The 24,343-nt window shown below is 41.7% G+C and overlaps 1 protein-coding gene across 1 annotated transcript in view; it reads right to left on the minus strand.

Annotated features, from left to right (window-relative positions):
* The window catches only part of NUP93 (nucleoporin 93), a 105,817-nt gene that overhangs the window by 25,629 nt on the left and 55,845 nt on the right, over window positions 1–24,343 (minus strand). The window contains exons 4-5 of the mRNA XM_037516406.2: window positions 19,429–19,491; window positions 11,332–11,460 (exon numbers count right to left, since the gene is read on the minus strand). Of these exons, the coding sequence (XP_037372303.2) occupies window positions 11,332–11,460; window positions 19,429–19,491 (192 nt within the window). The remainder of the gene's footprint in view (window positions 1–11,331; window positions 11,461–19,428; window positions 19,492–24,343) is intronic.

Here is a 24,343-nt window from a genome sequence, read left to right on the forward strand (position 1 = left end):
AGCAGGCACAGGACTCAATTTACAAACGCACATCTTTACAACAGTCAATTTCAATCCCAAGACCCCTTTCCACCTCATTTTCTCCGTGTCTCCACACCACTAAGGATATCATTTTTATTTGTGGGCATCCCGGTTCCATCAATCACATCAGACAGCTGAGGGGATGAAGTCTGCAGGGTCACAACACTGGCATTCAGACATTTCCAATCTAGAGCCTGTAATAAGGCCAACAAGTTGCTGATACATTTTCTGCATCTGAAGATATGAAGCCAATCTGTTGGCGGGGGTTATTCATTCATTCAGTGAATACTAGCAAAGCGCCTGCTACATGCAGAGCTCTGTACCCATCCTTCCCCATGCGCATGGCCGCAGGCCCCCTCACAGACACTGGCCCAAGGAGCTCACTTTCTCGGGGGAGAGTCAGACACAAACATATGGGTAGGCTAAATCATTAGGCTTTTTAAAGAAAAACTAAAGTTAATCTCTGGCTGACGTTTTTTCCCCATTATGAAAAAATATGGACAAAATTGGGCATATTTTTATTAGGTTCATTAAGTATATCCTTAAATTTCTAATGCATTAGTTTGAACGGTACTGTAGCAAAAATAAAATAACTCAACTGTCTCTCATTAAAAATAAATCAGTGCTGTATTCTCTAAAGTCTAAAACAAAGCAGTTTAAAGAAGGCTTCCTGGGAAATTGATGGACAGTAAAACTTCCTAGCACCACAATGCTGGTAAAGGAACATGGTGTGAGCATTGATGGGGGTAGCAGAGAGAAGGGCAGCAGGCAGAATGGTGGGAATCTGAACCCTCAGGTTCCAGAGAATGAACACTGGACTGTCAGGACAACGTGGATCCAGAAGAATTTCACTCACTATAGCTTTATGGCCTGGGGTAGAGCACACTCTCCTGAAATCGAATGAAGGGCTTGTCCTAGACAATCTTGAGCAGTTCTCCCCAACTCTGATTTCCTGTGATCACTGGTATCAAAAGAGCTTTAAACCACGTACTGATGACCTTTGGCAGATGCTGGTGGGTGGCTGACCCAATAACCATTCCCAATCCCTGTCTCTCACCTCTGTCCCCTGCATATGGCATATAGAGTTAAACATATCCAATGATATATGGGTAAATGTTCAGCAACCAGCCTGGGGAAGAGGATCTGATATGTAGCATTTGGCGCCAAAAATACTACACCACGACGGCAGACATCAAGCTATCCCAGGTGATACCGACTAAATTACAAATTTTCTGAAAATTTAAGAATTGACCTTTGTGAGCTGAATCTTACACACTACTAAATACCCTTTCCAGCCTCTGCTATGTCTAGCTACTGTGCCCTTGTTCTAGCCAGTGAGATAAAAGCACAGGCCTGTTGGTGCATTTGGGGCCAGCTTTGGTTTTCCTAATAAAGGGAGAAATAAGAATTGAACGTGGCCTTTCAGCCTTCTCCCTGAAATGTCAAGGCTGTCAAGACTGCAACAGCCACCTGTGAACCTGGAGTCAGAGTACGTGCTAAGGATGGTGGTGTGCAAAGACAGGAGGCTTTAGGTTTTGTGACACTGTAGCCAACACTCTCCACAACTACAGACTTCTTGTTAGGTTGAATTTTCTGTTACTCATACAGGAAAGAAAGTATTCCTATCTGAAACACAGAGTTACCCAAAATCACAAGTTCACAGTAACAGCAGCTACTTATTGAACACTTACTATGTGCTGAGTACGATCTTAATTTCCATGTCTGAAGTAACTTCCACAATCCTATGAGATAAATACTTTCACTCTATCAATTTTACAGATGAAGACACCAAATCGCACAGAAAGCAACTTGCCCAATGTCACTCCCATAGGAAACAGTGGACCCAAGGTTTGAATCCACAGTCTGGTACCAACATGCCTGCCATGGCTGCTAGGAACTTTTCCAGGACAGCCATCTGAGAATAGGGAAAGTGGTGGCTAGAAATCTGGCTCCACACTACTCACTTGCTATGTCACCTTGATTGAGTATATGGCTTTTCTGATCCCCGATTTCTTTAAGCTGTACAACAGGGGTAGTGAGGGTACCCATCTTGTAGGTTTGCAATGAAGATTAAATGTGGAAAAAGCAGTATTTACCTCACAGGAATGTTGTGAGAAATAAGGAGAAAGAACTTAGCATAGTACCAAACATGTGGCCTATAAACATTAGCAGTTGTTATCATTTGCTAAATAAAAAATAAACAACCATAATGAACACAGGAACATACCCTGCACTGGACAACAATAGACAGATGTGGATACTACAAAAACAGAACCTAAATATTTTACTGTGTACTGGCTAGAAATTCTCATCTCATTTTTCTATAATGAACACACATTCTGTGCATGAACAGAACCCTCCACCGGGTCATTTTCTACTTCTAGACTAATTCAGAGTGTCCCTAGTAACGCTGAGTTGAGGACTGCTCTATAAGATAGCTACCCTTCTGGAACCATCTGAAAGTTGAAGATCCCAAAGTCTTTTAAAGACACAGGGTCTAAACCTGCTAATTCCAATGACTAAACCGGAAGGGATAAATAGGAGGGTAAAAAGGGGAACAGCACTGAAACATTTCTGCAAGGACATAGTTCTTTCAGCTAAATATATGTAAACAGCTTTGAGAAATATTTTCCAGCACTAAAAATCTAATTTCTTAAATTATCCATTTAAAAAGTAGTTGGTCTTCGGTCTTCAAATTTCCATTTAAATTAATTTTGCCTAATGCTCTTGTTTTCAAAAGTATTTTTCCTTCATTTGCCCTTGGCCAAGCCTCTTTCACTACGCAGAAAGTCAATTATCCATCCACGGGATACGTACACATACATTCCTGAGCAAAGCACCAATAAATGTGCACTGCAATTTCAAAGCTGGGGGTGCTCGAGAGCTGGGAAAGTGGATGCCAGTAAGCTGTTCAAGAATAACACTCAAACTCCTCAGATATGTGGGTTTTTCTGTTCTGAGTCTGGTCAAGTCATGGTGGGGATGACAGGGACAGGAAATCAGAGACCAGAAAGGCAGAGAAGATGGGTGCAAGGACTAAAGAGGGAAAAAAGGGGTAAGAGGGAAAAAAGGGGTTCACCCAGGAGTCTGGAGACAGGTGGACAAAGTGTAATCTTTGGGAGCAGGTATGAGAATGGACTTGTCAAAATGGCCAGTGTTCCCCGAAACAGTCAATTACAGGTAAGTCGCAGTTGGAGAATGGTAAGAGAGAACTACCGATTTTTATTAAGTAACTTTTGTACAAAGCCTATCCAGGGATCATTACAACTCTCCAAACGAGCGCCCATTCTCATTTGGGAATAGGGAACATAGCTAGCATTCCTAGTAAAACAAGTGGAGAGTAAAAAGAAAATATACTACAGAAAGATGAGAGTTTAATTTCCAAGAGGAATGTTTTCGCCGAATATAAGCAAAATGGAAGCAAAGTAATTTAATTTGTAACAGCTGGCTATAAAATCTGTACATAGAAACACAGTATCACAAGAAAAAAACACCATTTGGGGGCCAGAAGACCCAGGTTCTTAACACAATCCCATTAGTAATGACTTCAGATGGATCTACACATACAAGTGTGCACACACCGGAGGGATGTGGAGGGATGGGGGTGCACCAGCAACAGAGGCTGTCCGTGTGCGGGGTGAAGAGAGCAGCTGAGCCACCACTGCAGGTCAGGCATGTGTAAGAAGAAACCACTTGTGTGAGATACATAACAGCAATAAAATGGAGGGCCTGCTAAGCTGTTTTTAAAACTTCTTTTTGAAAGAGCAGCTGAGCACTTTTGATACTTGAAATCCTATTCAAATTCCAATACGTGAAACAAATCTACCCTTTAGGAAACCACCAGGGAGTCCTACCAGACAAGCTTGGAATCATCTAGTCATCAAAACTCTGCCAGTCTGTATTTTATTGTATCCTATCAAGTCTCAGACAGCATTTATTGTAAACAAAAGATATCAAAAGAAAGAAAACATGCAGTCAAATGATGACATACCACTAAAATTAAGACATCCTGATTTTGGAGATGATAAAACATAGAAAAGATGTGTGACTGGAAATTAAGTCAGTTAACATCAAAATTAGATACAATGTTCAATGTGCCCGGTTGATACACCAGTATAGATGCTGGACCTTAGCTTCTCTCCCAGCCTGCTGATTACTTGGCTTTTCCATATAATGCACTAACGGATCATCTGCTGAGTGTGTCTACCACCAAAGTCATGCTACACCAGATCAGACAAACTTACCTTTAAATATAAACCATTTTAAAAGTCAGCTAAGGGCCTCCCTGGTGGTGCAAGGGGTTAAGTTGAGTTTGATCCCCGGCCAGGGAGCTACCCACATGGCTCAGCCGATCTCTCCTGTCTCACCTGCTGGTCCCCTCAGCAGTGTACTTCAGTAGATTTGCCCATTCTGCTCCCCACTCTGTCTCTAATGAATTTTCTCACTCCCCACACTCCAGCTCTTATATGCATAAATAAATAAAATAGATCTTTTTTTAAAAAAAGAAGTCAGCTAAGACATACTCAGGGTCCCAGGAGGGCTCAAACCCCACATGCTAGCATGTACAGAGCACAGCACTAGGGCTCTTCCTCTCACTGACCACTAGATGCGAGGACTAGGGCACCAGGGCACTTAACCAAGAATCTCTTTTTTGTGTCAAAGCACATCTTTTTGATTCAGTCCACAACTTGAAAAGTTATTAACAATCTTTCAATTCCTCCCTGCCTTAAAAATTATACTTCTTTTCTCAATGATATCCTAAGGAAATTAATTTTCCAAACTGAATTTATGCTACTGAAGCATCATCTCCTTTATTAAAACTTGCCAGGAACAGATATTACCAATGTGTAATTGCTCTCCTTGTTATTGGCAGCCTTGGGGGGGAAATATTTCTAGAAATCACCATATCCTAGCCCATTTTTTGCTTAAAGAAAAAAAGGAGCCCCAAGCCTTTTTTATTAAATTATCCAAATTTGGACATTTTCCCTCAAATATATGGTCAGCTCAAAATGATCTGATGCCTCATTCCTAACGAATTATTCTTTGGAGTTCAAATCTTATTCCTGACAATAAAGTACCCAGTAAAGAATGGTTTAGATAGCAAGTCATACTCTAATTACTTCCCTTTATTCCCAAAGTCTGTTTTCATTCCTAGCAATACTTTATAAATCAAAGGAAGCCTTAAAAAGGAAAGGCCTAGGCTCATACATATGTGGTTAAAATAAACTCGTTAATACTATGTAGCTTACCAAGTACTAATCACCATGGTACACACTGCCAGGATGTACTGAGTGGGTGCTCACGAGGCCCCAGCTAGGGCTTGCATGTGTCCCACACCCACTACAACACCTCTTCCTTCACAATGCACATACCCAGGCCGGGAGTCCAGGTCTGTCCAACTCCAGCCATCTCTGGCCTTCACACTCTGTGGTTTCCTCATAGAGAGGGTAGGGGTAAGTACCTGCCCCAATGGAGATAATATCACCTTTCCATCATTTTGAAGGAAATTATATAGAAAAGATGGCAAAAATACATGGTTTCCACATTCATGAGAATGGTTAAATTGAGAGAGATTAAAAAAAAAAAGGGGGGGGGCCTCCCTGGTGGCGCAAGGGGCTAAGATGGAAGCTATGAAGCTGTCTGCAGCCTCTGCAGTACAAGTTCAATCCCCCGGCCGGCCAGGGAGCAAACCACATGGCGCAGCAGACCTCTCCTGACTCACCCGCTGCTCCCCTCAGCAGTGTACTTTAGTCAATCTGCCTGTTCTGTTTCCCACTCTGTCTCTGGTGAATCCTTTCACCCTCCCACACATCTGGCCTGTACCCCAGCTCTTGTATGCATAAATAAATAAATCTTAAAAAAAATTTTTTTAAAAAAAGGTGGCAAGGATATGGAACAAATGGAATTCTTACCTTCTGCTGGGGTAAGGGTAGTACAATACAACCATTTGGGGAAATTGTCCAGTAGTATTAACTATGGCCGGACATATGCATTCCCTTTCACTCAGCAATTCCCCTCTTAGGTACACCCAACAGAGATGTAATCATATGCTCAACAAAAGACACACCTATGATATTAGTCACAGAGCAAAATTTTAAAATTATGAGAACCAGAATCAAGAACTAGAAACTATACAAATGTCCCACAAATGTCTATTTGAATGGATGAATAGACTATGGATAGACCGTTCAGTCATGAGGATGAATGGCCACAACTACATGCACCAATACTCAGGAAGTAAAGCAAGAAGAATTAAGAGCACATATTCTTTGATTCCATTCATAGAAAGTTCAAAAATAAACAAGATTTATCTGCAAGGTTAGAAGTTAGGGCAGCAGTGGGATAAAGAGTAATGACTAGAGGGCCTCCCCGGTGGCGCAGCAGTTGAGCACTGGGTTGCGAAGCTGTCCGCAGCCTCTGCAGCGCCGGTTCAATCCCCAGCTGCTCCCTGGCCACCGGAGGAGGGTCCCACATGGCGCGTGGACCTCTCCTGCCGCCCGCTGATCCCCTCAGCAGTGTACTTCGGTCCTTCTGCCTGTTCTGCTCCCTGCTCTGGTTCTGGTGAATTCTCTCACCCTTCCGCGCTTCTGACTGTGCCCAGTGCTTGTATAAATAAATAAATAAATAAATCTTTAAAAAAAATAAAAAATAAAAAAAAATTCAACAAAAGCTTTTAAAAAAAAAGAGTAATGACTGGAAAGGTGCAGTTAGGGGGTTGCTGGGGGTCTGGTAATGTTCTCCTTCTTCATCTGGGAATGTTCCATTTGTGATAATTCACTGAGCTATTTACTTAGGATGTGTGCACTTTTCTGTATATATGTCATAATTCGGGAGGGAAATTCAAAATAGCAACAAACAACAAAACCTACAAGTTTCCAGAAAATGGCAATTCCCTGTATAACCTGGAGTGAGAATCATCTGTATCACTTGCCAGCTTCTAGTTCAAAACTTTCCATTCTACTAGGTCTCACAACAGAAAACAGCAAAAGTATTGATAACTTCCTTCCGAGGGGACTTGAGGTCAAGGAAGAAGAGTCTATTAAATAGACCAGTCTATTTTTAAGAAAAGAGCAATCAAGAAAGAATATTTCATTAGCAACTTATAATTACTTTCAAATCCCAATACATACCACAACCTATTAACACCATTTTTAAAAATGAAGTTTATAATCCATGGGCTGTTCTAGTTCTCTTCCCAGACACATAAGACATTGAAAAAAAACATTACACTGGCCAAGTGTTTGATGCATATTAGTTCTTCCCTCACAAAGACGTTCATCTGAGTCTTAAGTCTTTAAATCAGGATAAATTTGCAGATAGGGAATCTGAGAAGTTACCCTTAGGCATAACAAACTGAAAAGCCACCCAATCCTTGACCCAAACTTTAACAGTCCTAGGCCACATCAGCATCACGAACGTCAGCCGTCTCTTATGAAAAGAATGCTAGTTAGCCCAATAGCTTCTGTGAAAAAGACTTCTCAGGAAGCACTGGTAATATTATTTGAAAATGTCTAAGCTATGCTTTCTTTTTAACATTATAGTTTTAATTACCTCCAAATAACCTGAAACTACTTTTTAAGAAAGTATCACCATTCTCCCCAATGACCCCATTTCACCAGCAAAGACACTTAAGGTTTACAGGGTTAAATAACTTGGACAAAGTCTCAGAACCAGTCAGTGGGAAAGTTAAGAATGAACCCTGGGGGTCTCCCCGGTGGTGCAGCGGTTGGGCGGTGGGTTGCGAAGCTGCCCGCGGCCTCTGCCGTGCCGGTTCGATCCCCGGCTGCTCCCCAGCTACTCCCCGGCCACCGGAGGATGGTCCCACATGGTGCGCAGACCTCTCCTGCCGCCCGCTGCTCCCCTCAGCAGTGTACTTCGGTCCTTCTGCCTGCTCTGCTCCCTGCTCTGGCTCTGGTGAATTCTCTCACCCTCCCGCGCTTCTGACTGTACCCAGTGCATGTATAAACAAAACAAACAAACAAACAAAGAAATAAATAAAACATGCCTCTATTAAAAAAAAAAAAAAAAAAAAAAATGAACCCTGGGGCTAATCTCTTCCCAATACCAGGGTGGAAAATGTGTGGCAGGTCACAGCTTCCCCAGGCACAAGGGCAGACATCACTAATCAAGCAAGATATTCTTTCCTGCTGACCCCAAGATGCAGCCTTAAATCCCTCTCAGGAAAGATGTCCAGGATAGATTAAGAACAGACCACAAAGTAAGCTAACTTCTGTATAAGAAGGTTGGGGGATAAGGAAATAAACATGAGAAAGTAATTAAAGTGATTATCTCTGGGGGAGGCAAAAGGAGGAGGAAATGGGCTTTTGGGGTCATGGTGTTTTAATTCTTGAATCATATAAATATATTACCTTTTTCAAAAACTGGATTTTAAAAGAGAAAAACCATCAAGTTAGCACTGTTTCTAAGCAATTAACACTGGCAATTAAGACAACCCCATTTATACCCACTCTAAAATCATAGTTTCAACATATCCCTAATACTTCAGTTAGCACACAGGTACAGACAAATGATTCATTCATCAAGCACCTACTATGTTCTAGGTATTCATCAAGGCTCTGGAGATATAAGGGTAAATGAAACAAACACCCTTACCTTCATGGAACTCACATTCAACTATAAGCAATGACATAAAACATGCAGTGGTATGTGGGAGAAAGTGTTAAAGAGAAAAATACAGCAAAAAAGGAGGAGTACAGAAGTGTTGAAGTGGGACAGGATGTTTGGATTTCAGTTATCAAGGCCTCAGAAGGCCTCTCTGAGATGGTACTGGATAAATATTTGAAGGAAGTGGGAGACAGTCACACAGTTCCACTCAATTATTTGGGAGAAGAGCATTCTAGGCAGAAGCAACAAGAAAGACAGAGGACTTGAGGTAGGAGCAAGCCTTCCAGGTTTGTTTAAGGAATCTGTAAGGAGCTTGTCTGGCTGGAGTAGCAAAAGCAACAGGGAAGAGTCCTCATTTAACACTGTGATAGGTTCTTGGGAACTTCAACTTTAAGCTAAATGACATATAAAAAAAAGAAAACAGGGCCTCCCTTGCTGGCGCAGTGGTTGAGTGCTGGGCTGCAAAGCTGCCCGCAGCCTCTGCAGTGCCATTTGGATCCCTGGCTACGGGCGAGGGTCCCACATGGTGCGACAGACCTCTCCTGCTGCGCCTGCTGCTCCCCTCAGCAGTGTATTTTGTCAGTCTGCCTGTTCTGTTCCCCATTCTGGCTCTGGTGAATTCTCTCACCCTCCCACGCTTCTGGGAGGGAGGGAGGGAGGGAAGGAAAGAGGGGGAGGGAGGGAGGGAGGGAGGGAGGGAGGGAGGGAGGGAGGGAAGGAAACAAGCAATCCCAGTCAATGCTGAAAGCAACAAATTCATTTGGGAACCTGGTTTTGCTATATGTTGTTTCATTTACCATGACAATTTCCAAGAACCTATCTATGACATTAAGCAAAAGCAATGGGGAGCAACTGGGTAAGGTGAGCTTGAAGAGGCAAGAAAACCAAGTCAGGTAGGGACTTAGAGGTCATGGTGAAGACTTTGGCCTTTATTCCACTGGAAGGTCCCCCCCCCCCGAAGAGAGGAATGACACAATCTAGTGTGTTTTAATAGTGTTACCCTGACTCTGCGTTGAGGAAAAGCAGGGAGACCAACATGGTTGGCAACATCTAATATAGCCCTTAATAATCCCCATCTCCTGGTATTCAAGTCCTTGTATAATCCTTTTCCCTTTAGTATAGACTGGATTTAGTGACTTCTGACAGAGAGGTTTCAAGATAAAGTTACAGAAAGACTGTGGTTTCTGTTGTCGTGGGAGCTCTTTAGTGCTCCCTCAGACCCATCACTCTTGCTCTAGGGGCGGCAAGCTGTCCTACTGATGTCTCTGGCCAAGAGCCCAGAGAGCACCTGAGGTGTGCAAGAGCCATGAATGAGTGAGCTTGAAGTGGCTCCTCCCACAACCCTGACCACAGCCTCGGGACACCCTGAATCAGAAATACCCATCTAAGCTAAATGCTCACTCACTTGGGTTTGGAATAATGTATCACATAGCAGCAGACAACTAAAACTGGGCAGGAGGCTAGGTCGACAACCTGAGCAAGAGGTGATGGTGGTTTGGACCAGAGTGCAGACAATGGAGGTGGTAAGAAGTGCTAGATTTGGGGTATATTTTGGGAGACAGGATTAAGTGAAGTTGCCAACATGTGAGAGAGACTAGGCTGGAGGAGAGGACAAAAATGAATCTGAGGTTTTTTTTATCTGAGCAAGTAAAAAACTGTAATTGCCATTTATAAAGATGAGCAACTGTGAAAAGTAAAGACTGGTGTGGGGCTGGGGATAGGGGAGCATCTGCCCTCATGGCTCAGTTCTGGCCATGTTCAGCCTGAAATGAGATGGCTCTGAGATATCCAAGCAGAGAGAGCCAAGAAAACGACTAGATGAATGAGTCTGGGGTTTGGGGCTGCTGAATCTTCGGCTTACAGATATTTAAAGCCATAAGCGCAGATGAGATCAAGAGGGAAATGAGGGCCTCCCCTGGTGGTGCAGCGGTTGAGCACTGGGTTGCGAAGCAGCCCGCAGCCTCTGCAACGCCGGATCGATCCCCGGCCACCGAAGAGGGTCCCACATGGCGCCCAGACCTCTCCTGCCGCCCGCTGCTCCCCTCAGCAGTGTTTCGTCAGTCTGCCTGTTCTGTTTCCCGCTCTGGCTCTGGTGAATTCTCTCACCTTCCCGCCCTTCTGACTGTACCCAGTGCTTGTATAAATAAATATTTTTAAAAAACAGCAAGAAAATGAATGAATTATAGACTATATCACAGCAACAAGATGAAACTCCACTTAATCATGGGTTCGGCATAATTTTGCATGATAATAAAAGTGACTTTGTATCAATTATATATAACACACATATACAAAATAATAGCCTTTATGTGCATATACATATTATATAAAAATAGAGAAACTATCTGGAAAAATTCAAATCAAACTGATAAGTATGACTCTCAAAAAAAAAAAATAAATAAATAAAAGAGGGAAATGACTGAGGGAGAAACAAAAAAAGGTTAAGGATTGGGCCCCAGACAATGAAGCATCTCGAGGTCAAGGAGTTAGGGAAAAAATCAGCAAAGGAGACTGAGAAGCAGCTGGACATGTTGGAAAAAAGCCAGGCAAATGGGGGCATCCTAGAAACCAAACATACATAGTGTTTCAAGGAGAGAGTGAGCAACCGCGCCAAGACGGCCAAAACAGGCATTCTTCAACCTCACATTTTTATTAACAGTGGTTTTTCTTTTGGACTCAGCCTACCTCACTTTCTTGAGTAAAGTCAAGGGCGTCTTCTCCTGATGCCAGCAGCGTGTGGAGAATTCGCTGTTTGACCTGCTCCCACTCGACCAGCATTGACTCTCGGTGGTACTCCTCAGCCATGCCAAATGTCTGTCAGGAAGAAGCAGAGATGATGCAAACAGAAAAGCAAAGAACAGTTTCTCTTAAAGTCTAATAGAAATAAACTCCAAATGTATTCAAGATTTAGATACCAGACCTGCAACAATAAAATACATAGACGACACTGACAATATGTTCCATGTTATCAACAGTAAATATATTTTTGGCAATTCAACCCATATGGCAAGGGAGTTAAAGACAAATATAAACAAGTGGGATGACCTCAAATTAAAAAGCTTCTATACAGTGAAGGAAAATACAAGACAATTAAATAGTTACCCTGCTAAATGGGAGAAAATGCTTACACAATACATAACAGATAAGGGATTAATATCCAAGATATACAAAAACACATATAACTCAACAATGAAATAAAAATGAGCCAATTAACAAATGAGCAGTAGATATGAACAGGCAATTCACCAAAGAGGATATCCAGAAGGCCAAAAGACATTGAAAAATGTTCATGTTCACATTAAAACTGCGATGAGATACCATTCTTATCTGTGAGAATGGCACATATTAAAAAGACCCCCAACAAATGTTGGAAAAGATGTGGCATTTTCTTTAGGAGCTTTAGAGTGAAGCACCTTTTCTTTGTAGTATATGAAGTGGTAAGTTATAAAAACGATGGAATCCAAACATGTATTAAGCATGTAAAGTGAAAACAGACAAAAACAAGATTCCCCTGATTTTATTATTTTTTAAGAAACAGTAATAGTCTCCTAGGTAGAAGCAAACCAGTGAAAGAGTGGCTTTGGTGGCTAGGTTTCCTACAGTCTACTCAGTCACACTGAAAAGCTGGCAAACCTCACTCCTGTCCATCAACCAGTGACCACCCTACAGGGTGTCGCCAAAACAAAGGTCCTTGGGAGAAAAAGGAGGAAGGGGGGGGTGTTGGGGGGTGTTAAAGCAACTTACAGAGACATACCAAATCTTGACTATTCTTAGTCTATTCTTCTTTAACTGGCAAACCAGATTTCTCATCAGATTTCTCTCAAAAGCCCACTTTTCAAAAAGCCATTTCATCTACCATCAGATTGGCAGGTAATTTAGGCAGCACCAAGGGAGTAAGTATCAGTAATGCCTGCTTTATTTCTGGCAACAATTTATACTGAAAATATCCACATACATGAGTTTTGGGAAACTTAGAAAAATCACATATCCTCTTCCTGCAATTAGAATGTTTTGCATTTGGACTAATACTTGGAACAACGAAAATGTGAAAAAAGATAGACACCAGACAAGCAAAAAATGATGAGGAAGAAGGCTGCCACATCTTCCAAGCAATGATATGGGTTCATTTACCAATGGATGCCTTTTCCAATGTTTTCTGAAGACACATGGAGAAATGACAACCACAAATGTTAACAACAGTCTCCTACCTGGTTTTCTTCTCACTGAGAAACAGGGTTAATGGACCAGTTCCAGTCAGCCTGGACTGAAAAAATACCCAGAGAAAAATCCTTTCCTCTTGGTAATTACATTAATGAACTTAAACATAAAAGCTAGGCACTCTGAAAAGAGAGGCATTTGAAGAGAAAGGGGTGTGGGAAAGAGTGGTTTCCCTACAAGATATGCAGAAATAGTAGACAAGTGAAACAATTTCTTCCTACTTAGTGGTCAAATCACCACCTCCTCAGCCTCCAGCAAGAGGAAACAAAGAGCCAGGTGTCCAGGATGGGTAGAAATGGGGAGGTGGGAGAAGGCTGGCATACCATCCAGCTTACTGTGCTTGCAACAGTGAGGCTGACTGAACTGTGGCACTGACGCAGGACCACAGCATCACAAGAGTTTTTCTTAAGGACAAGACCTTAAGAGAGAAGAATAAAGGTAACTGAAGAAAGCAGACAATGCATTGCAGAGAGACACTGTTGATAAGGGTGATGGGGCAGACTTCCAGCACTGTGTAAGGGTCAGAACAATAGTGGGAATTAACCATCCACTGCTAATCAGGCTGCCCACCTGTGTGCCAAGGCTCCTGCTTTGCTAACATATGAAGTACTCTGAAAATTGGCAGCTTTCTGGGCACAGATCCTCAGCTATTTGAGAAGTATGCCAGGCTACTCATTTGGAGAGTCCCATAACCTGAATGAACAGCACTGTGGTTCCATTCATCACTAGTGTGATAAGGAGCTTCAAATAAAAATAAAGACCCAATATTAAAATTCTCTTCCTTGACCATGCCACCCCCAGCTTATCTTAATTACATTAGAGATAATGAAACATCCAATTTGTAGGCTAATCAGGGGTGATCAGGCACCCATCTGCCCAGTTCTAGCCTATTCTCTTTAGACCCATAACTGAACCACCAGTTTAGGTGCTAGAGGAGCTAATGAGAGAATCAGCCAACCTAGGAAGAATCAGCAAACTCAACAAAGAACTAAGAGGAGGACAGTGAGGATCTGAGGTGTGAGGTAGGAGGAAGGAGTAAACTGGAACAAGAAGGCAAGAACCCAAGGAAGAGATAAGGGGTGGCCTGTCAGAGGGTGCTGAGGTCTAACAATGAAAAGGAAGCCTAGACCAAGCACAGAACATGACAAAACAGTGGAACTACTGTTGCAGCAACTATGACAAATTAAATCATGATCTTTGAAGGTATGTGTGGAATATACATCTCCTTGAACACAATTAAGAAAGGAAGGCAGGGAGAGAACCGGGCGGCTGATTTTAGAACAGGTGGGAAGCACTTGAACCCCATTTTCATGAAAGGAAGAGGGCAATATGGTTTGACTCCACACCCGCTTATTACTGAGCTGTTGCTGGCTTTTAGAAACTCCACATATGTTCTGATAATGTTGTTCTGTTTTTGCTGGGATGCACTAAATGGAAAAAGATAGGACACATTTGTGGGTTTGTAGCTTGTTTTCTTGGCATTTCAGCAGGACATTGGCAAGTTATTCAAACATGAAATTGCCACCCAAATGCCAGGAAGCTTGTATGAACATGATTCTTACTCAGTGGCAATCTCTAGGTGTCTAAACAGGTGAAAGGTCACCTACCTCCACCCCAGGTTGGCACCCAGCATTGGAATGTCTCTCTCACAAACACATATGCACACATTTTGCACTGTGGTATGTCACTTAAATGTTTTAGCTGGCTGCACATTTAGTCTCAGTATGGCACAATGTTCAGAGACTGCCAATTTCAGGAACACATTCCACAGAGTAAATGGATTAATAAGGCTCAGTGGCATTCGATAATCGTAATTTAATTTCACTGGTCATTTACAGCAGGAGGATCAATGCTGATACGTAACTCAAGGTGTGAACCCCCCCCCCCAAAAAAAAACAAACTCCAAAACACCTTTCTTAAAATATTTTCAAAACTGAATCAAGTGAATTTCTCTATTTCAAGAAATAAGTATTATTGCCAAAAATGTAATTAATGATATTTTAAGGATTTTTACTCTGGTAATTAAATATACCAGTCATTTAGACAAGGCCTTTAGAACATTTTCTTAGAATTTTTTTTTAAAGATTTATTTATTTATTTATACAAGCACTGGGTACAGTCAGAAGCGCGGGAGGGTAAGAGAATTCACCAGAGCCAGAGCAGGAAACAGAACAGGCATACTGACGATACACTGCTGAGGGGAGCAGCAGGTGGCAGGCGAGGTCTGCGCGCCACATGGGACCCTCGCGGCTGGGGATCAAACCGGTGCTGCAGAGGCTGCGGGCAGCTTCGCAACCCAGTGCTCAACCGCTGCGCCACTGGGGAGGCCCTGGAACATTTTCTTATATATTAAACTGGCAAGCCCCCTGCTGCCCTAACTCACATCAGCCCCACTGGGACAATTTCATCTGAGCAGAACATTTTAATAAAGTTACTGATATGCAGTAAATTTTTAAGCCTTTTTTTTAAAAAAAACAAAACACTACATTAGTAACGAGTAGAAATATTTCATTTGAAACTGGCCCCCTTCACCCCATCTCTCCTTTGCAGAGACAGCCACTGCTGGCAGACAGTTCAGAAGCCTCCAGCCTTCTTTTTGGGAAAAGCTGCAAATTCAGAAACAAGTCTACACAATAGCTGATCTTCCTCTCACTGCAAAAGGCCCAGTGGCCTGAAAACTCCCTCCTCCACAATGGGATATTTTGCAAAAGTTTTAATCTTTCAGTCCTTGTCAGAAATAAAAGATAATACACGTTACTAAAATAAACAATCTTTGTATATCTTGAGGGAAGTTGCAATATTGCTGCACGTATATGGTAATGGGGCTCTAACTGACTCATTTACCATTCTGTCCGGTGTCAAGATCACGTGTGTGTATGTGTGTGTGTATAAAACATCATTGTTCATTTTTGTACAATGTATGCTTGTCATGCTTTCTCCTTTTAGGTGTAGTCTCTGTAAAATTGCCACTACCAATTCAGCTATCACCATAGTCCCTTGTGCTCTTCTCTCCCTTGTTTTGATCCCTCTTCCTCCCCCTCCTTGCAGAATGTCTTTGATTTATGGTTGACTGATAATTTTTTTAATATTATTATTGTTATATATATTTTTCCCAATCCTTTATTTGGTTCTCCTATATTCCTCCTATAAGTGAAACCATCCAATATTTTTCTTTTTCCTTCTGGCTTATTTCACTGAACATAATCCCTTGTAGCTTCATCCGTGTTGCTGTGAAAGGCATGAATTTATCTTTTTTGATGGCTGAGGAGTATTCCATTGTGTGTGTATATAGACCACATCTTCTTGATCTAGCCATCTGTTTTTGGGTATCTGGGTTGTTTCCATGTCTTGGCTAAGTAGTGCTGCAATAAACACAGGGGTGTAGATATCCTTTTCATTTAATGTTTTTGTGTCCTTTGGATAGACTGCTAGGACTGGAACTGCTGGGTCATATGGTAGCTCCATTTTTAGTAGGCTGAGGAACCTTCATACAGCTTTCCACAGTGATTGGACCAGTTTACATTGCCACCAGAAGTGTAGCAGAGTTCCTTTTTCTCCACATCCTCACCAGCATTTGTTGTTGCCTGTTTTAATGTGTGCCATTCTCACTGGTGTAAGGTGGTATCTCATGGTAGTTTTGATTTGCATCTCTCTGATTATAAGGGATATTGAACATTTTTTTATATAGCTATTGGCCATCTGCATTTCTTCCAAAGCAAAGAAAGTGAAGGAAAAGATAAACAGCTGGGATTAATTAAACTATAAAGCTTCTGCTTGACTACTACCTCACACCAAGCACAAAACCAACTCAAAATGTTAAAAGAACTAGACATAAGACCTAAAACCATAAAATATATAGAAGGAAATATAGGCAAAACACTACATGACATGCACCTCAGTAACATCTTTAAAGACACATCACCCAAAGCAGTGATAGTGAAAGCAAAGATAAATAGCTGGGACTAAATCAAATTAAAGAGCTTCTGTACAGCAAAAGAGACAGTAACCAAAACAAAGAGATACCCCACTGATAGGGAGAAAATTTTTGCACACAACACTAACAATAAAGGACTGATCACAAAAATCTACAAAGAGCTGATGAGACTCAACAAAAACAAAGTAAATAATCCAGTCAAAAAATGGGCAGAAGAGCTAAAAAGAAACTTCTCCAAAAAGGAAATGAAAACGGCCAACAGGCATATGAAAAAATGTTCAACATTGGGCCTCCCTGGTGGCGCAAGGGGTTAAGCACCGCACTGTGAAGCAATTCACAGCCTCTGCAGCATGAGTTCAATCCCAGGCCGGCCAGGGAGCAACCCACATGGTGCAGCAGACCTCTCCTGACTCATCCATTGCTCCCTTCAGCAGTGTATTTCAGTCAGTCTGCCTTATTCTGTTCCCCACTCTATCTCTGGTTAATCCTCTCATCGCCCCCCCTTCTCTGGGCTGTACCCCAGCTCTTGTATGCAAAAATAAATAAACTAAAAAAAAAATGTTCAACATCGCTTGCAATCAGGGAAATGCAAATCAAAACTACAATGAGATACCATCTTACACCAGTGAGAATGCCACATATTAAAAAAACTAGCAACAGGGCCTCCCCGGTGGCGCAGCGGTTGAGCGCTGGGTTGCGAAGCTGCCCGCGGCCTCTGCGGCGCCTATTCGATCCCCTACTGCTCTCACATGGTGCGCAGACCTCTCCTGCCGCCCGCTGCTCCCCTCAGCAGTGTACTTTGGTCCTTCTGCCTGCTCTGCTCCCCACTCTGGCTCTGGTGAATTCACTCACCCTCCTGCGCTTCTGACTGTACCCAGTGCTTGTATAAATAAATAAATAAATAAATAAATAAATCTTAAAAAAAAAAAAATGTTTAAAAAAAAAAGTTGTCTTTAAAAAAAAAACAAACAAACCTAGCAACAACAAATGTTGGCAAGGATGTGGAGAAAAAGGAACTCTCCAGCACTACTGGTGGGAGTGCAAAGTGGTGGGAGTGCAACCACTATGGAAAGGTGTGTGGCGATTCCTCAACCTGCTAAAGATGGAGCTTCCATATGATCCAGCAATTCCACTCCTAGGTATTTACCCAAATGACACAGAAACATCAATTCAAAAGGGCACCTGCAGGGCCTCCCTGGTGGCACAGCGGTTGAGCGCTGGGCTGCGAAGCTAGCCGCAGCCTTTGCAGCGCTGGCTAGATCCTCGGTTGCCAGCAAGGGTCCCACATGGTGCGCAGACCTCTCCTGCTGTGCCTGCTGCTCCCCTCAGCAGTGTATTTCATCAGTCTGCCTGTTCTGTTCTCCGCTCTGGCTCTGGTGAATTCTCTCACCCTCCCGCGCTTCTGATTGTACCCAGTGTTTGTATAAATAAATTAATTTTAAAAAACCCACAAAAGGGCACCTGCACCCCTACGTTTATAGCAGCACTATTTACAATAGCTAAGCTTTGAAAACAACCCAAATGCCACAAAATAGATGACTGGATCAAGAAGATGTGGTCCATATACACAATGGAATATTACTCAGCAATCAAAAAAGAAAAACTCATGCCATTTGCAGCAACATGGATGGAGCTGGAAGGGATCATGTTCAGCAAAATAAGCCAGAAAGAAAAAGAAAAATACCGGATGGTCTCACTCATAGCAGGAATTTAGAAAACCTAAATAAGGGACAGGAAAAAACCTAATTATAATAAAGTAAAAATCAAATCAACTAGCAACTATAAACCAGAGACACACGGTGGGGGGGGCCGGGTGGGGGGAGGGCGCGCTGGGGTGGAGGAGGGAGTAGGATCAAAACAAGGGGAGTGGGAATTGTATGGGGTCTATAACCAAGATGAAAATGTATACATTGTGCAAAAATGAAAAATGATGTAAAAAAGTATAAAAGAAAAAAAGAAACTTGCAATCCAGTTGAACTAAATAAAACAGCAATAAACTTTTAGACTATAAAAAAAAAAAAAAACAAGCAAACTAAAAAGCTTCTGTACAGCAAAATAGATATTAACCAAAACAGACACACTATTGACTGGGAGAAAATTTTTGCATACAATACAACTGATAAGGGACTGATCAACAAAAACAAAGTAAACAATCCAGTCAAAAAATGGGCAAAAGAATTAAAAAGACACTTCTTTAAAGAGGACATGCATTTGTTTTTCTGGTATTTTTAAAGAGCTTGGAGAAACTTGTATAATAAAAAAAGTCAAGTCATGTGATAAAAGGAAGAGAAGTTGAAGAAAATTAATGATCTAAGCTGATTCAGTAGAAACTAAAATGCCATTTATACTATAACACTGAAACCAACGAATTATTTGGCCCTTCTTTTAAGAGTTTTAAGATTAATTTAATAATTAATTGTCCAGTGTTTCAGATGCATTTTGGTCACCAAATGCAGAGTTACAAGCACGGTATTTTCTGCAAAGAATGGTTTATTCAGAACTCCCTCTGGTGAACTCGCAGTCTAGGCAGGAGAGCTGGGATTAGGGCAGACTCCAGCTCCAGAGCTGCCTCCCCGGTGGACAATGCTGCGGTCACAACGGTACGCGTCTATGCTGGGCTCGTCTCTTACCCTCTTCCGGGATTCTTCAATGGCAGACAGCAAGGCATTGTCTTTCTCATTCTTCAGGAAGCCCTATGAAAAGGGGGGAAAGGGAAAGAACAATATAACTTGGATTAAAATGAACCTTCAAATAATCAAAAGTATACTGTTGGGGAATAAATAACCACAGGATATCTGCTATCCCACCCACCTTAACCCTCTCAAAACTTAATTTGAAAGTATCAAAATAGATGGTTTTTACAGATACTTCCTAGTTTCTTCCATTCTGGGGACACAAGATGGCTGTCAGAGGTAAAGCAGTAGTGTGGAGACCCATGTTTAGAAACATGTAAATTGCCAACATTCAAGACTGCCCCTCTCCTATGCAGCCCATTTTATAGATAGAGCTTTGACTGTGCAGCCGCTTGAAGTTACTCAAACTGCTGCTTAACCTTTCAATATATTCTTCAATTTCTTCCTAATACTGAGGAAACTGTGGTCATCCATTTGTCTGGATGTTTTTCACTTGTTTGCCAACAGCTGGGAAGTCCTAATAATCATTTATTGACGCATTTCTTCTGGGTTTTACCACATGTGTTCCCTATTTCAGGCCTGCTGGCATCTGCTGCTTGTTAAATGTAGGTAGGGTGAAGAGGAGACAGTCTACAAGTCTGGGTGAATGCCTGTAAATGCACCTACACAATTAACATAATAACAGATCTAGCTTCAAGTGCTGGTGCCTCCATTTAGCCAAGTCACCCAAACTCTGTAAACCTTAGCTTACTCATCTGCAAAATGAATATCGAAAGAGATAATGTAATCAAGCTCCTGGCCCAAGGTTCAATACAAGTAGCTTTTAGAATTGATGAGATTAACTCTGTTGGTGACATTAAAGAAAGAGAGATGCCCAGGGTGCCCCCTTTGCTGCTACTGACCTTTCAGCTCAAGCTGAGGTCTTGGGGGTGACACTGTCCTAACAGTGTCCTGAAAGACAGCTATAGCTGCCCAGTGGACTTCAGTATCTGCCTCTGTGCCAATACCCTGCCCTTTACACAAGGAAGAACCACAGCTTGGGGTATAGGGGCTGGGTAGGAACAAGAAATTATCCATCTACCAGCAGGCAGAGATCAAAGTCTTAGTTGTAATATGAAAGCATTCAAGCTACCCTATAGATAACCTACCCTCAGTAATACAAGGTACATGCATGTTAAGTACACTATTGCTGCATTTATACATGTTCAAAATGACCTGTTTTTTTCTGAATCATGTCTTGGCTTTTTTTTAAAGGAACTCTCTGATGGGGATATAACAAAGTAGAATTAAGCAAAAACTATTTAAAATGATATGTTAACCTGAAAATTATTGACATAATTAGCTTTGGTCACTTCTTATATTTTAACAAGTATAATGTGTTAATTTATCTAATTTAAACCATCTAAGACATGAGGCTGCTGGTTTGTAAAAGAACAAAAAATGGGGTCACATAGATTGGTGATATAAATTTAAATGAAATGTTACTAATCTCCATAGATTCCCCATATCCCTTATGTATTGGCGAAGATTTCTCCATACCTGCTGTCACATGCCAACCTGGGCAGTGCACTAGGATGGGCAGGGACAATGCCCAGTGGACAGGAATAGCTCCCTCGTAATCTCCTCCAGGGCAGTCCCTGAGGAAGCTCTCAGGCAACTCTGAGGACACAACAGATTTCTCCAAAAGTCTATATGATAACTGGTGGTGAGGTGGGGTAGGGAGAGGCACTGGCCATTTGCCTAATAATATAATAGCCTCAGTAAACCAGAGCTGGAAGCCCATGTGGTCCACTCACAAAGGCATGGGGCAGTCTGTCACTACATGCCTGCTCCAAGCCATCATAGGGGAATCAGACACAAAATGACAGCACAGACTTCAATGGTCCTTGTTTATACCCTTCATAGCAAATGATCACATCAAGTCAGCAAACCTTTATTGTAAATTCCCTCTTATGATGGGTCTTCAACAGCTATAGCTAAGGGTTTTAGTATTATAGCTTATAAATAAAGTTATAGAATGCTTATCACTGATTGCTGTTCCTGAAAAATGGGTAGGACAGTTTGTGCACGCTACACCTTTTTGTGGTTGTGGCTCTGGGGAGCTGATTATCTAAACAAGTCAGTTTGGGGAGGGTGTGAAAACCACGGCCTGAGAACGTCTAATTTTTTATCCTTTTGGTTGGGTGGGAGGACCTGGGCTAAGTACTTCCTTCCTACTCTGGGTTTCTCCTGCTTTTCCAGCCAATGACCAGCCCATCCCATTCTTTTAACTGTACCTATGTCTATATGACCTACATACACACAATTAAAACACAATTGCAATAATCAGATACATTTGTTTAAAAACAACACAATATTCTGTAAGATATTCAATCTCCAAATTTCTAAGAGATGAAATTTCAAGCAGTGCTTAAGAAAAAAAGATAACTGCTTTAGGGTAGATGACTCTCTTCTTTAAAATATTCATTACAAAGCGACATTCCAAATATATTACCTCATAAATTAAACAAAGCATTTGTACATGAGAATCGAATATCAGACATTATCCATATAAACAAAGACCACTAACCATTACGGACCTCAACAACTGGGCTTTCTCTAAGGTACAAACAGCCCCCAAAATATACAGATTTTAAATTTTAACTTATTCTTTGTTCCTTCATAAAATGAAACACAAAATAGGCTCCATATCAAATGTTATTTTTAAAAAACATCACAGTAGTGACCTGCCTTTTGAAAAAAATCTTAAAATAATAATGTACACAGTCAGATAGCTGTTGGGATCTGTGTGCCATCTAGTGGTGGTTGGTTCTTTTAAAGAACACACTTCAAGAAAAAAAAAAGGCTGGGCAGAAACATACCTGCCTCAACCCAAGTTTCCCACAGCTTTCATTTCAACTTTTTTTTACTTCCCTTTTCCATGAGCAAGTTTCCTTTCCTGCCAGCTCCTACTCTGAGGCACGTCTGATGCCCCTCACCCCAGTGATTCACTTGCAAAGCTTAATGGAAAACAGGTTTTCTGTAGTGGTGAGCTAGGGCACGTCAGGACTTCATGAAGGTGACTTCTCTCCCTCAGTGGGGTTCCTTGCTTCACTGAAGATGCCAGAAGGCCCAATAGCTCACTTGTCACTAACCTTCTAACTGTGACCCTCAGAATTCCTTATCACTGATACCCCTCATCTTGCCTACAAACACTTTTTAGGGCCCACAGTACCCTACCTGGCTCTTCTAATGCTGACCCATTCAGTAAAGAACATTCCATAAACATCTACAGGCCTGCTAAATCAAGATAACTTCCACATTTGTAAACAGCATTTTACTGCCAGAGTCCTGCAAACAGACCTCTTCTAACCGACTCCTTGAATGGGCTTTGGTTTCAAGATTTCTATAACATGTAACATTCGGGAAGCAATTTCGGGCCAAACAAAAGCTCTAAGCAATTCAAAGACAATATTGCTAATATTTTAACAATATGAAACGACATCATTACCCCATCTCCCCTCAATCACCTCTGCCCCATTTTATAGATAAGAAACAGATTTGACATTTAAACTAAACCCAGTGTTTGTAACTAGGAAGAGGCAGAATTCAAACACAGATCTGTCAAGAGACCAACTGCTTTGAAGATACCTAGGGAATAGTAGACTAAATTTAGAAAATAATTTTTTCTCTCTAAAAAGATGGAGCCCAGGAGGGACTGTATCAGTATTGGTTCCCCCTTACAGATGAGACAAAGTTGAAGGTCCAAAGACCACTAATTCTCATGTTAGTACTTAACAAGAGTTAGTCCTTACATGGACATGGTGTTTGCTCTGTGTGAGTCATTACTCACATCTGGTTCTAGTCCTGACTTTTAACCAGTGTTAAACCATCTCTCAGTACTAATTTGATCACACCTTAAAGGAGGTTTTTAATATAGGTTTAGAGTGTGAGCGGGCTGTGTAAGATGGCTTCTAACTTAGGCTCCACCAACTGTCAAACATTGCGGCTCCACATTAAGTTCACCTGGTTCCTAGGAAACAAAGCTCAGACTAGAACCCAAAGCTTCTGACCCCCCCTTCAATTTTTTTCCTGTCTATCTACTGCCTCTCATCACAATACATTATGCTTATATATTTATTCTTTTCCCCCTCCATTTCATAGAGGAAGAAATAGTAAATGTCAAATGTTTGGCATACTTTTAGAATAGTGTTTTTCACAGTGTGGATCAGAACCCATAATCGGGTCATCAAATCAACCAGCATTTTTTTGAATGAAATAAAGTGCGACAGGTCCATGGATGAGTATTCTTTTGTGAATCTTCTTGTTCAACTATATATACTTCTGTACATATGAAGTGGGTCACAATATAAAATACTTTTCTTACTAGGGGTCCATAGCAAGGAAAGCTAAGCTGGAAATCACAGTTCTAGATGTCAGTTTCAGTATTTCAAAATTATCACTTTATTTCTGTGGAACAATAAACACCATACATCTGCCCAAGCCACATCTCTAGCCACGTGGCCACCTTTAACAGAGGAAGTGAGTTGCTGTGCAATGGGAGCAACCCGCATGTCACGGTGAGGTAAGCCAATTCTCCCATCAAACTTGTGGTCACCTCTGAGGGATCCAGGCCCTTGAACAGCTGAGGTTGAGAATGACAGTCATGAAACTGCCTGGTTTTTAATCACCACGCAGATTCTGGGCTTCAGTATACTGGTTGGAGCTAACTCCTACTGTAGAAAAAGTGAGTGGGCAAAAGAATGTTTTTGTCAAATGGCTAAATTGTCTTAGCTTATTTGCTTTCTGAAAGTGAAAACTGTAAGAAATAAGGGTCTCTGTGAGAAAAATTTCAGTATCCACCGGAACGTAAGACGGCAAAATAGAGAGAGAGAGAGAGAGAGAGAGAGAGAGGAGCTTACAATTAGTTTTT

The sequence above is a fragment of the Talpa occidentalis genome, unplaced genomic scaffold, assembly GCF_014898055.3.
Source record: "Talpa occidentalis isolate TD23 unplaced genomic scaffold, MPIMG_talOcc4v2.1 talOcc4.17, whole genome shotgun sequence".
In the NCBI taxonomy this organism is placed as follows: domain Eukaryota; kingdom Metazoa; phylum Chordata; class Mammalia; order Eulipotyphla; family Talpidae; genus Talpa; species Talpa occidentalis.